General features: G+C 39.3%; 1 protein-coding gene across 1 annotated transcript in view; it reads left to right on the forward strand.

Moving 5' to 3' along the window:
- LOC110452772 (cubilin-like) overlaps positions 1 to 14,693 on the forward strand; it is a 168,506-nt gene that overhangs the window by 118,112 nt on the left and 35,701 nt on the right. Inside the window, exons 48-53 of the mRNA XM_021501449.1 lie at positions 1,394 to 1,619; positions 5,527 to 5,711; positions 7,418 to 7,577; positions 10,364 to 10,513; positions 12,703 to 12,891; positions 14,009 to 14,135. Of these exons, the coding sequence (XP_021357124.1) occupies positions 1,394 to 1,619; positions 5,527 to 5,711; positions 7,418 to 7,577; positions 10,364 to 10,513; positions 12,703 to 12,891; positions 14,009 to 14,135 (1,037 nt within the window). The remainder of the gene's footprint in view (positions 1 to 1,393; positions 1,620 to 5,526; positions 5,712 to 7,417; positions 7,578 to 10,363; positions 10,514 to 12,702; positions 12,892 to 14,008; positions 14,136 to 14,693) is intronic.

Raw genomic sequence — 14,693 nt, forward strand, 5'->3', positions numbered from 1 at the left:
TAGATATAACATGATGTAGGTAGATATAACATGATGTAGGTAGGTATAACATGATGTAGGTAGATAAAACATGGTGTAGGTAGGTATAACATGGTGAAGGTAGGTATAATATGATGTATAACATGATGTAGGTAGGTATAACATGATGTATAACATGATGTAGGTAGATATAACATGATGTAGGTAGATATAACATGATGTAGGTAGGTATAACATGATGTATGTAGATATAACATGATGTAGGTAGGTATAACATGATGTAGGTAGATATAACATGATGTAGGTAGGTATAACATGATGTAGGTAGATATAACATGATGTAGGTAGGTATAACATGATGTAGGTAGATATAACATGATGTAGGTAGGTATAACATGATGTAGATAGATATAACATGATGTAGGTAGGTATGACATGATGTATAACATGATGTAGGTAGATATAACATGATGTAGGTAGATATAACATGATGTAGGTAGGTATAACATGATGTAGGTAGATATAACATGATGTAGGTAGGTATAACATGATGTAGGTAGATATAACATGATGTAGGTAGGTATAACATGATGTAGGTAGATATAACATGATGTAGGTAGGTATAACATGATGTAGGTAGATATAACATGATGTAGGTAGGTATAACATGATGTAGGTAGATATAACATGATGTAGGTAGGTATAACATGATGTAGGTAGATATAACATGATGTAGGTAGGTATAACATGATGTAGGTAGATATAACATGATGTAGGTAGGTATAACATGATGTAGGTAGATATAACATGATGTAGGTAGGTATAACATGATGTAGGTAGATATAACATGATGTAGGTAGGTATAACATGATGTAGGTAGATATAACATGATGTAGGTAGGTATAACATGATGTAGGTAGATATAACATGATGTAGGTAGATATAACATGATGTAGGTAGGTATAACATGATGTAGGTAGGTATAACATGATGTAGGTAGTTATAACATGATGTAGGTAGATATAACATGATGTAGGTAGATATAACATAATGTAGGTAGGTATAACACGATGTATAACTTGATGAGGTAGGTATAACATGATGTAGGTAGAAATAACATGATGTAGGTAGGTATAACATGATGTATAACATGATGTAGTTAGGTATAACATGATGTATAACATGATGTATATAGGTATAACATGATGTAACCTTACTAGATGAAATATTTGTTAGAGAACTGTTAAGCAACATTAAGCCTGGTAATTAGTACTTGGATGAGTTATCGCCTAGGAGTACCAGGTGACAAAGACTTTTTCTTTTTCCCTTTTTCTAATTATGTATACTGTTTTCAAGTTGTTGGGGAGTTGATTTTTTTATTTGTATATTGTGTGTGTCACTTGTTTTGTAACAGGTAGAATTTACCAACTTCAGCTTGGAACAACATCCCAACTGCGTTTTTGACTATGTTGAGTTGTTTAATGGCCCCTTTGTCGATTCCCCATCTGTTGGCAAATTCTGCGGAACGACAGCACCCCCTACATTCACATCCCAGTACAGTGCCATCCGTCTGATCTTCAAGGCGGATGTCTCCATTAGCTCTCAGGGCTTTCGTCTGACCTACAGCTTTCAGTCCGGAGGTATGGCTTGTTTTTGTAAAGTCGATATAACACTAAAATCATATGAAAATGTCTTCTGCCGACTTTGCAGATAGCACAGGTTTTGTGTTAAAAGGGTTAACAACCGCAGATGTCACGTCACTAGATGAGTGAGTCTGTTGTCTGAAGGACATAGCTGATGTAACTTAAAGAGTGAGTAGCTATGTGTTAGGGATTTTCCAGTGGGCATTTCATTTGATCTCAGGACAAGTTTTTGCTTATGTCCTTTTAAACTTTAACTTCATATCCATGGACTGTAAAGTGCTTCAATTTCGCAGTGTCAAATCTTCCCGGGGTCTTAATTCGCGTAACACAGATCCAAAACAGAGTAAGTTTGCGTTTGAACGGTTCCTGTGAACGTCTACCTACGTATGGTACTAGTATTAGGTGCCATTGAGGGGGTTAAACTATTCACGCCACGGTTCATGTATTTTGATGAAGGTAAGTTATGATATGCGTGAACACAATTCAATGAAGATTATATCCAAGGAATTCAGATTTGGCATTTGTTTGTTAATAAATAGAAAATGTCGCTTAACCGGTGGTTGAAAATGCAAGGCTTGATGTTCGGGCCCCATCATCACCCTTCTTTTCTAGTCCTAGCGTTCCTTTGCGAATATAGCGAAATATAAACCCCGCGAAATAAAGGCACTATAAAGTGACTTTAAAACTTATGTCCATGTAACCTTTAACCTAATGTCCATGTAACCTTTAACCTTATGTCCATGTAACTTTTAACCTTTAACCTTGTATTCTTGTCGACGTTAACCTTATATTACCTTAAACGACCTTAGCTGTAGATAAGATGTTAAACCCATTATGATCAATCCTTGTAACCTGGTGTTAAGTGGTTGAGACTTGATAGCTTACATTCTGGCTAACCTAGTGTAAAGTGGTTGAGCCTTGATAGCTTACATTCTGGCTAACCTGGTGTTAAGTGGTTGAGCCTTGATAGGTTACATTCTTGCTAACCTGGTGTTAAGTGGTTGAGCCTTGATAGCTTACATTCTGGATAACTTGGTGTTAAGTGGTTGAGCCTTGATAGGTTACATTCTGGCTAACCTGGTGTTAAGTGGTTGAGCCTTGATGGCTTACATTCTGGCTTACCTGGTGTTAAGTGGTTGAGCCTGGATAACTTACTTTCTGGCTAACCTGGTGTTAAGTGGCTGAGCCTTGATAACTTACATTCTGGCTAACCTGGCGTTAAGTGGTTGAGCCTTGATAGCATACATTCTGGATAACTTGGTGTTAATTGGTTGAGCCTTGATAGGTTACATTCTGGCTAGCCTGGTGTTAAGTGGTTGAGCCTGGATAGCTTTCATTCTGGCTTACCTGGCGTTAAGTGGTTGAGCCTTGATAGCTTTTATTCTGGCTAACCTGGTGTTAAGTGGCTGAGCCTTGATAACTTACATTCTGGCTAACCTGGGGTTAAGTGGTTGAGCCTGGATAGCTAACATTCTGGATAACTTGATGTTAAGTGGGTGAGCCTGGATAACTTACATTCTATAAATATAATTATAGGTTATCTTATAACCTTGTAGAGATAACCTTGTAGAGTTGTAAACTTGTATATTTATCACCTTGTAATTGAGATTGTATTTTCTGAAGGGTGTGGTGGGTTATACCACACGAACGACGGACAGATTACGAGCCCTAACTACCCTCAGAGTTACCTTAAACGACCTTAGCTGTAGATAAGATGTTAAACCCATTATGATCAATCCTTGTATCCTGGTGTTAAGTGGTTGAGACTGGATAACTTACATTCTGGCTAACCTGGTCTTAAGTGGTTGAGCCTTGATAACTTAAGTCTGGCTAACCTGGTGTTAAGTGGTTTGGCCTTGATAACTTACATTCTGGCTAACCTGGTCTTAAGTGGTGGAGCCTTGATAGCTTACATTCTGGATAACTTGGTGTTAATTGGTTGAGCCTTGATAGGTTACATTCTGGCTAACCTGGGGTTAAGTGGTTGAGCCTGGATAGCTTACACTCTCCCTAACCTAGTGTTAAGTGGTTGAGCCTTGATAGGTTACATTCTGGATAACCTGGTCTTAAGTGGTTGAGCCTTGATAGGTAACATCCTGGCTAACCTGGTGTTAAGTGGTTTGGCCTTGATAACTTACATTCTGGCTAACTTGGTGTTAAGTGGTTGAGCCTTGCTAGCTTACATTCTGGATAACTTGGTGTTAATTGGTTGAGCCTTGATAGGTTACATTCTGGCTAGCCTGGTGTTAAGTGGTTGAGCCTGGATAGCTAACATTCTGCATAACTTGATGTTAAGGGGTTGAGCCTTGATAGCTTACATTCTGGATAACTTGGTGTTAATTGGTTGAGCCTTGATAGGTTACATTCTGGTTAACCTGGTGTTAAGTGGTTGAGCCTGGATAGCTAACATTCTGGATAACTTGATGTTAAGTGGGTGAGCCTGGATAACTTACATTCTATAAATATAATTATAGGTTATCTTATAACCTTGTAGAGATAACCTTGTAGAGTTGTAAACTTGTATATTTATCACCTTGTAATTGAGTTTGTATTTTCTGAAGGGTGTGGTGGGTTATACCACACGAACGACGGACAGATTACGAGCCCTAACTACCCTCAGAGTTACCTTAAACGACCTTAGCTGTAGATAAGATGTTAAACCCATTATGATCAATCCTTGTAACCTGGTGTTAAGTGGTTGAGCCTTGCTAGCTTACATTCTGGATAACTTGGTGTTAAGTGGTTGAGCCTTGCTAGCTTACATTCTGGATAACTTGGTGTTAATTGGTTGAGCCTTGATAGGTTACATTCTGGCTAACCTGGGGTTAAGTGGTTGAGCCTTGATAACTCGCATTCTGGCTAACCTGGTGTTAAGTGGTTGAGCCTTGATAACTTAATTCTGGCTAACCTGGTGTTAAGTGGTTGGGCCTTGATAACTTACATTCTGGCTAACCTGGTGTTAAGTGGTTGAGCCTTGATAGGTTACATTCTGGATAACCTGGTGTTAAGTGGTTGAGCCTTGATAACTTACATTCTGGCTTACCTGGTGTTAAGTGGTTGAGCCTTGATAACTTTCATTCTGGCTTACCTGGTGTTAAGTGGTTGAGCCTTGATAACTTACATTCTGGCTAACCTGGTGTTAAGTGGTTGAGCCTGGATAGCTTTCATTCTGGCTTACCTGGTGTTAAGTGGTTGAGCCTTGATAATTTACATTCTGGCTAACCTGGTGTTAAGTGGTTGAGCCTTGATAGCTTTCATTCTGGCTTACCTGGTGTTAAGTGGTTGAGCCTTGATAATTTACATTCTGGCTATCCTGGTGTTAAGTGGTTGAGCCTTGATAGGTAACATTCTGGCTAACCTGGTGTTAAGTGGTTGAGCCTTGATAGGTTACATTCTGGCTAACCTGGTGTTAAGTGGTTGAGCCTTGATAGGTAACATCCTGGCTAACCTGGTGTTAAGTGGTTGAGCCTTGATAACTTACATTCTGGCTAACCTGGTGTTAAGTGGTTGAGCCTTGATAGGTTACATTCTTGTTAACCTGGTGTTAAGTGGTTGAGCCTTGATAACTTACATTCTGGCTAAGCTGGTGTTAAGTGGTTGAGCCTGGATAGCTAACATTCTGGATAACTTGATGTTAAGTGGTTGAGCCTTGATAGCTTACATTCTGGCTAACCTGGTGTTAAGTGGTTGAGCCTGGATAGCTTACACTCTCCCTAACCTAGTGTTAAGTGGTTGAGCCTTGATAGCTTACATTCTGGATAACTTGATGTTAAGTGGTTGAGCCTGGATAACTTACATTCTATAAATATAATTATAGGTTATCTTATAACCTTGTAGAGATAACCTTGTAGAGTTGTAAACTTGTATATTTATCACCTTGTAATTGAGATTGTATTTTCTGAAGGGTGTGGTGGGTTATACCACACGAACGACGGACAGATTACGAGCCCTAACTACCCTCAGAGTTATCCACACAGGACGGAGTGTGTGTGGGACATCAATGTCGCCCCAGGCTATCACGTAGCCTTGACCTTCAATCCGCCATTTGACCTGGAAAGTCACGCTGCTTGTAGCTGGGATTATGTCGAGGTAATGCCATTTTGAAGTCTTGTCCAATTTACAAGACTTGCTCAGAGTGATGTACCCCATGAAGTTCCAACTCCTGTGATGCTTCGATATGGTCACCGTCATCCTTCACTATTTAAAGTACTGTAAAGCATTATGCATTACAATATATTGCAATATTTTCGAGGATAATGTGACAAATATTGTAATATTTTGATGAAATAGGAATCATAAGTGTATTTAAAAAGAGAAAATATTCAACTTGACTTTCGGACATTCTAATCAGAGAGGCAGTGTATAGTGTATTTGAGAAGTGCAGAAAATTGCTCAACAGAATTCTTCAGCTTTTACACATTAATTATTTATTTTACTTGATAATCTGGACAGAATTTGATACTTCTGCATTAATTTGTTCATCAAAATTTTATCGCTACTACAGTATTCACAATGACCTTGTTAATTTTTTGCACAGCAGTTCTCCATTGAAAACTTATTATTACATATATGACGAGGTTTGACGATTTATCAAGGGAGAAATAGATATAAAGGGATTAACTCATTCACCCCTGAAATTTCATAATGAACTATTCCAACCTTTGAATTGGAAGAGTTCAAATGTGTCTTCAGGGGTGAATGAGTTAATAAAAAAAAAAATGAAAAAGGACCTTCAAATACAATGAGGGGAGATATAAAGAGGTTTTATGGTAATTAACCAAACATCTACTCCTCTATATGTATGATCAAAGTACAACTGATGGGAATTCAGGCAGACTACTTTGACTAGGACATTTTAACCCTTTCACCCCTATGTAACTTGAGTAGACTCTACCATGCATTGATATGGATGAGTCCATTATGGTCTACAGTGGTGAAAGGGTCATAAGCCGTCAGGATATTTCATTTAGAAGGATTATTAGGGCCCCGCATCGGCAGTGCAGGTGCCCTATAGTAATTACTGTGTCCGTCCGTCCACACTTTCGTTTCCTAGATTATTTCGGAATCTTTCTGAAATTTGACATGGTGGTCAATATGATTGGTAGATATGGAAAGGCATGCAATTGGAGTGTCTAGCCTGTGGTTTAAGACCTCTCAGTGACCAAGGTCAGTGTGAAGCCATGTATAGCTATTGTTTCTTCTCTAGACCAAAATCTGTTTCGTTTTTCGTAGGACTGATTGAAATTTTTGAGAAATGTGTCTGACTCCCTGATTCATTTTCATGAGTCAAATCGTTCAATATGACATGTATGCAAAATGACATCACTGCAAGTACTTCATTAATTCATCTCTTCTTTTGTCAAATCTTGAAAACAAAATGTAATTCTGCTGATGGTCTATCTGTTTGTTATCAATGTGTTCATGCAATGGCATTTTCTAATGGACCATACGGCCTGCGCTCATGATATTTGGCTTGAAGCATGCTGGAGTGAAGTACTATCAAGTTTGACCTGATAATAAAGGTCACAGGGAGTCACAAAATGTTAAAAACTTTAAAAAAGTTATTCTGAAGAACCAAAATGTCATTTGCTGTGTTGAAGGATGAGTGTAAGAAGTTATGTTGACTGAATCTTGAAAATTTTCAATCAACTTCTTGTGAGTCATAAAACTTATTATACTGTAGTTTGGTTAGAGTGAAAAGTTTGATAACAGGTAAGTAACACAAACCTTGATGGGCTTTTTGTTAAAATCTAGATCAGTTGAAAGATTAAACCTCTACACTGTTTTGTTCTAAGGTGAGTAACGGCCTCTGGAACGGCAGCTTGTTACCCCTGGGTAGATGGTGCAGTAATCTGACTCCCCCACAGCAGAACTCGACAACGAACCGACTTGTAGTGAAGTTCCGCTCGGATATCAACACAAACGGCAATGGGTTCTCTGCTAACTGGACTGTAGGTATGTATATAGTCCTGATCTAAGTGGGCCACACTTCAGAGACGGGTCAAGGGTCTTCTCACAGTGTCATCTGTGTCAAGTCTCACCAAGCCAATATCTAGTTTCTTGTGAGCTTAGAAGAAGTGTTACGTAACACTATAAAGTTCAATAGGTTCATTCTGTTCACTCCCAAACCTTGTGCTTTAGAAGCCGATTTCTTTGTTTAACAGCAAGCTCCTAACTTCTTTTTGTTTTGGACATCTGCCCAATCTTACTTTTTCAGAGATAATCTCTGAATCTAGAAGACTTAAATTTCTGAAATTTCACCAGTATTTCTCTGTTATTTGTAGATGTGCTATAAGGGTAACAAGTTCCTAAGGTCAAGGTCAAGTTGATTGTTACTAAAAATAGAACAGGGTAGGGTAAATAAATACATTGTACTGCCCTTTCTGATCTTACATTTTGGTATTTGATGGATAATTTGATAGAATAATTTGATATTATTAGGATTCTGAGATCCAAGATGGCCAACATTGCTTTTGATTGGCTGCGATATTGTAGGCTAATTGTTTTGTTCTTTAGACCTTCTATTGTTCCTCCTTAGTGGTATATGGGGCCCTCACTGACCGCTGTCAGTGGTATATGGGGCCCTCACTGACGGCTGTCAGTGGTATATGGGGCCCTCACTGACAGCTGTCAGTGGTATATGGGGCCCTCACTGACGGCTGTCAGTGGTATATGGGGCCCTCACTGACAGCTGTCAGTGGTATATGGGGCCCTCACTGACCGCTCGCAGTGGTATATGGGGCCCTCACTGACCGCTGTTAGTGGTATATGGGGCCCTCACTGACCGCTGTCAGGGGTATATGGGGCCCTCACTGACCGCTGTCAGGGGTATAAGGGGCCCTCCCTGACCGCTGTCAGTGGTATATGGGGCCCTCCCTGACCGCTGTCAGTGGTATATGGGGCCCTCATTGACCGTTGTCAGTGGTATATGGGGCCCTCACTGACCGCTGTCAGTGGTATATAATAATAATAATAATAATAATAATTTGAGGTTCTTCAATACTGCTTTATCACAACCTAGTTTGTAGGTCGTCTCAAAGCGGTTCACAAATTATCATCCGTGGTTAAAGGGCCTTTGCAACTAGCCAATATCTTTCTCAACTCCCTGAGGAGCATATATACAGCCAGTGCTGCCATTTCGGCACTCTCAGCTAGCATTCAACAAATCTAGCACTGCCCAACCACGTACTCATTTACAGATGAGTAAACTGGAACAAGCGGAGTAACGTATCTTTCTCAAAGATACAACACAGCTGCTGTGCCGCGACTCGAACCCAGCGTCCTACCACTAGACTACCGTGCCTCCTAATTATAGATTTAAACTTAAACACTTTGAGCCCCACCACTAATGCCCAAGCATCTCTGAGCCTGACTTGACCAGCTGCCTTGACCGGTGGTCAGCGATTAGGTAGTCACAATAAAATACTTATATGCTGATATACATGTTTTTAGCTTAATGGGTCAGTAAGACCAGGTGGAGTTTAGGCCTTATTGTGGCTGCTCATCTGAATTTCTGCCGACTTATTCTCCTGAACCAACAGAAACAGAAATCAACAAATTAAGGACAACTGAGATTATTGCATGATAGGATCAGAGCTACGAAGCGGTCCTACGCCAATAAACGGAGAAAAATAAAAAGTGTTAATCTGTAAGATTACATATAATTCACGTCTCATATGAGTATAATGTAACAAAATATTGCATAATTGTTGAAAAAACAAGTCCTTACCAATGAAAAAACTATTCCATCTTGGGGAGAAGAATAGAAACGACCGCCATGACAGATCATATATATATATGGCCTGCAACGCCAAATATAGTATTACCACTGATGCCGCCATGTTTACTACAAGTTCCATATTGGGTCATGACACCTATACCTAGACGTCTGACCTATATCGGAAGAGAGACGAACTTTCCAACATGGCGGTCAATTCAGATTTCGATTGCGCTTGCTACGTTAACTTGATAATTTAACGACAATTTAGGCAGAGTTTAACTTCAAGGTATACAGGATATCAACAGAAATAGTTTATACTACAACCCTATTTATGGATGCGGACCAATGTGCTGTTAATTGATTCTAAAATCGCCCTGGTGTGATTCACACCTGGCTTGCTCCATTACAAGGCATGGGATTGATTTAATACCCGGCCGTGGCAGAAGAGGCCAGGTATTAATAAATATTACTAGATAGGACCCCCATTGTCTGCCATCATCTTCTCATTTAAAACACTGCAAGTCCACCGTGGTTGAAGAGATTTTTAATCATTTTGGTCTGGAGCATATTTTAGTCATCATAGAGGTTTTTTAACTTTTAAACAGTAGACAATCTGGCAGTATACCTGCATCACTCACAGACAATCTGGCAGTATACCTGCATCCCTCACAGACAATCTGGCAGTATACCTGCATCACTCAGACAATCTGGCAGTATACCTGTATCACTCACAGACAATGTGCAGTGCACTGTCATAAGGCCACTGTGGCCTTGACCTCAATTTCAAATGTCAAAAAAGTGCAAAATTTTCAGGAACATCTTGTCCAGGTCATAACTTTTAAACCATCGAAATATATAAAAACCTTGTAGTATACCTGCATCACCCACAGATGATGTGCTGATATGAAAAGACATGTTTTTGTTCACAAAAATAAATCTCTTGTCAATCTTATTTTATCAGGTTTGCCGTATTTAAATTTAATTAACAATTTTCCCTTCATTTGTAATTCTTTATTATCAGGTTGTGGGTCAGAGTTCACAGAGTTGACGGGTAGAATTTTCTCCCCTGGATATCCCCAGCAGTACGAGAATGGCCTTCTATGTAACTACACCATCAAGACAGACCCACAGCGTTTTATTGTCCTAAACTTCATTGTGTTTGAACTAGAAGGTAAGCTTCCTTTTTTTAATGAAATCTCTTAATCAATGGATATCATTCCTATGGCATGGTTATTTTTATCAAAATTCTTCTTATCCAGAATGGCTGAACTGATTTACTGATTTTAGTATTTTTATTTTGAAAAAGATTAATCAACAAAGTTTAAATATTTTTATTTATTCAAGTTTTTTTTATTATTCCCCCCCCCCCCCCCCAATTCCATTCAAAAATACTCTTGAAAAAATAATAAAAATATTTATTTTAAAAGGGGGGGGGGATCTCAAATTCCACTCTGCCAAAGTTACCCTACCTTAATGCTTCAATGGTAACAAAACATAAACTTTATTCATTTTAAAACAATTATCATCCTTGCCAACTTTTTGTAATAACAATGGGGGAGATCACACATGCTTTAAATTAAAACATCAATAACATGTGTGTGTGTACACCCTAGGGGGAACCATCACTTTGAAAATGGAAATAGCAAATTCATGCTCAAAATAGGGAGTCTCCCTCCAAAATAGGGACTCATTCACTCATTCAACTCACTCACTGTCCCCCTCCAAAAGAGGAAGTCTCCCTCCAAAATAGGGACTCATTCACTCATTCAACTCACTCCCTGTCTCCCTCCAAAATAGGAAGTCTCCCTCCAAAATAGGTACTCATTCACTCATTCAACTCACTCACTGTCTCCCCCCAAAATAGGAAGTCTCCCTCCAAAATAGGGACTCACTCACTCATTCAACTCACTCACTGTCTCCCTCCAAAATAGGACGTCTCCCTCCAAAATAGGGACTCATTCACTCATTCAACTCACTCACTGTCCCCCTCCAAAATAGGAAGTCTCCCTCCAAAATAGGTACTCATTCACTCATTCAACTCACTCACTGTCTCCCCCCAAAATAGGAAGTCTCCCTCCAAAATAGGGACTCATTCACTCATTCAACTCACTCCCTGTCTCCCTCCAAAATAGGAAGTCTCCCTCCAAAATAGGTACTCATTCACTCATTCAACTCACTCACTGTCCCCCTCCAAAATAGGAAGTCTCCCTCCAAAATAGGTACTCATTCACTCATTCAACTCGCTCACTGTCTCCCTCCAAAATAGGAAGTCTCCCTCCAAAATAGGTACTCATTCACTCATTCAACTCACTCACTGTCTCCCCCCAAAATAGGAAGTCTCCCTCCAAAATAGGGACTCACTCACTCATTCAACTCACTCACTGTCTCCCTCCAAAATAGGACGTCTCCCTCCAAAATAGGGACTCATTCACTCATTCAACTCACTCCCTGTCTCCCTCCAAAATAGGAAGTCTCCCTCCAAAAGAGGGACTCATTCACTCATTCAACTCACTCACTGTCTCCCCCCAAAATAGGAAGTCTCCCTCCAAAATAGGGACTCATTCACTCATTCAACCCACTCACTGTCTCCCTCCAAAATAGGAAGTCTCCCTCCAAAATAGGTACTCATTCACTCATTCAACTCGCTCACTGTCTCCCTCCAAAATAGGAAGTCTCCCTCCAAAAGAGGGACTCATTCACTCATTCAACTCACTCACTGTCTCCCTCCAAAATAGGACGTCTCCCTCCAAAATAGGGACTCATTCACTCATTCAACTCACTCACTGTCTCCCTCTAAAATAGGACGTCTCCCTCCAAAATAGGGAGTCTCCCTCCAAAATAGGGACTCATTCAATCATTCAACTCACTCACTGTCTCCCTCTAAAATAGGACGTCTCCCTCCAAAATAGGGAGTCTCCCTCCAAGATAGGGACTCATTCACTCATTCAGCTCACTCGCTGTCTCCGTCCAAAATAGGAAGTCTCCCTCCAAAATAGGGACTCATTAACTCATTCAACTCACTCACTGTCTGCCTCCAAAATAGGGAGTCTCCCTCCAAAGTAGGGACTCATTCACTCATTCAAGTCACTCACTGTCTCCCTCCAAAATAGGGAGTCTCCCTCCAAAATAGGGAGAAGTGGCAAAATATGGTTATTTCAACCTATTGGTAGATTAAACACTCTTGTTGGCCAAGAAGGTATAATGAAGATGGTTGCTTTTGAGAGGGGTAAGGGACAGGTCTAAACAAGGATCATCGTAGAGTTGAAGTTAACTTTTTCAAAATCCTTATCGTAAAGATGGCGGGTTTTTACACCAATGCTGCAAATGATTTTTACCATGAAGTCCAATTTAAATTAGCAGGAGGCAGCAGGTGTCAATATGACTACCTCCAGGCGTTTACTGGAAACAGTTCCTCCGGGCGACGTCTAGGCAAGTTCTGCGGTAACACAATCCCACAAGCCGTAAGTTCACTGGGCACCATGTTTCTCCAGTTCCGAACAGACCAGTCCATCGTCGCGCGTGGATTCATCCTGGACTATCGAACCTCTGGTGAGTCAAGTGCACCATGGAGTATACTTTAGCTTATCCGACTCAAAAGGCCAAGTATTAGCTTTGTGCAATTGGTTGCTATTTGTTCTCTATCTACAGTGGAACTTCCCTATACCGATCTTTCTCAAAATCAATCACACTTGATACTGACAAAAATGGCAATGTACAGAATCGTTTTTTTCTCTATTATACAGTAGTAATAATAATAATGAACTTCCCAATACTGATTCCTCTTATTGCGGAACGCGAATCCATTTTCTGGCAGGAATCGTGTAAATATTCTCCAAAATACTTCCGTATACAGGCCTTACCTGAGCTACGTCGCTTACATGATGTTCACCCAGTGAATCGTAAAAAAAAAACTTGTGACAGGAGTTGTCGAATGCGTTGTGCCTCAGGGCACATACTGATAATTTTCAGAAAAAATAGCTATACTGAGACAGTCGTTTTAGCTAGTGTTTTGTCAAATACAAAGAATCTGAGCAAATATGATCTAGCAACAAACCAGCAGTCGTATGATTTGATATTTATTTTGTTGCGTCCTTAGTATAAGGTCTACAAAGTATGTGAAGAAAACAAAATCTGTCAAGAAAATGGCAAATATGGGGCCTTTACAATACAATTTGATTCAAATTGAATGTTAAAACGCTAAAACATCTTCACCTAAAGAACCAAGTTGCGTAAAGTCATGACTTTGTTTTTTACAACAGTGTGCTAACATTGAATGCAAACATTTGTGACCGTGACTTATATTCCAGATCACTTTATATGACGTCTTCTGAATAACCAAAAGACTTATTGTGATGATAATGGCCAGTGACATGCTGGAGTAAAGGGCTGTTTATTCAAATTAAATACCTTGCTCAACTTCCAAGGTTGCAGAAGTCAAATGTGTAAATATTTTTTTAAACAGCTTTTTCTAATTTGACCTTGACTACCTTTGAAGGACACAGGTGTAGAATGAATGGCAACTGAACGATACAGGCCCATTGTTGAATTGTCCCAAAAAGATAACTATCGGAGATACCTCTGGTTCCGTGTAAGGAATGATCAATCATGAATGTCATTGATAAAATGTTTCCCGTTATTATTCAAATATGATTTGTCTGTTGTACAGAATGTGGCGGAATTTACACAGGTGTGTACGGATATATCCAAACTCCGCAGCAGCCGTCGCAGTACCATCACAACGCTAACTGCACCTGGCTCATCACAGTGGCTCCCGACCGTGCCATCTATTTCAAGTAAGAATGCACAGTTAACCCTCGTCATACTGCCACCTGTTGTCCAGAGAAATTTTAATTAATGTGTTTGGTGATCAATTGAAAAACAGAAGGAAGACCTTGAAATATGTTGACAGGAAGTTAGGTGGCAAACGATGGACATTATATCAAGGTTTTACTGTATTTATATAAACAATGGACATTATATCAAGGTTTTACTGTATTTATAAACGATGGACATTATATCAAGGTTTTTATTGTATAAATAAATGATGGACATTATATCAAGGTTTTACTGTATATATAAACGAGGGACATTATATCAAGGTTTTACTGTATTTATATAAACGAGGGGCATTATATCAAGGTTTTACTGTATATATATAAACAATGGACATTATATCAAGGTTTTACTGTATATATATAAACAATGGACATTATATCAAGGTTTCACTGTATTTATATAAACGTTGGACATTATATCAAGGTTTTACTGTATTTATATAAACGAGGGGCATTATATCAAGGTTTTACTGTATATATATAAACAATGGACATTATATCAAGGTTTTACTGTAT

This window comes from Mizuhopecten yessoensis, unplaced genomic scaffold, assembly GCF_002113885.1.
Source record: "Mizuhopecten yessoensis strain PY_sf001 unplaced genomic scaffold, ASM211388v2 scaffold6863, whole genome shotgun sequence".
Lineage (NCBI taxonomy): Eukaryota > Metazoa > Mollusca > Bivalvia > Pectinida > Pectinidae > Mizuhopecten > Mizuhopecten yessoensis.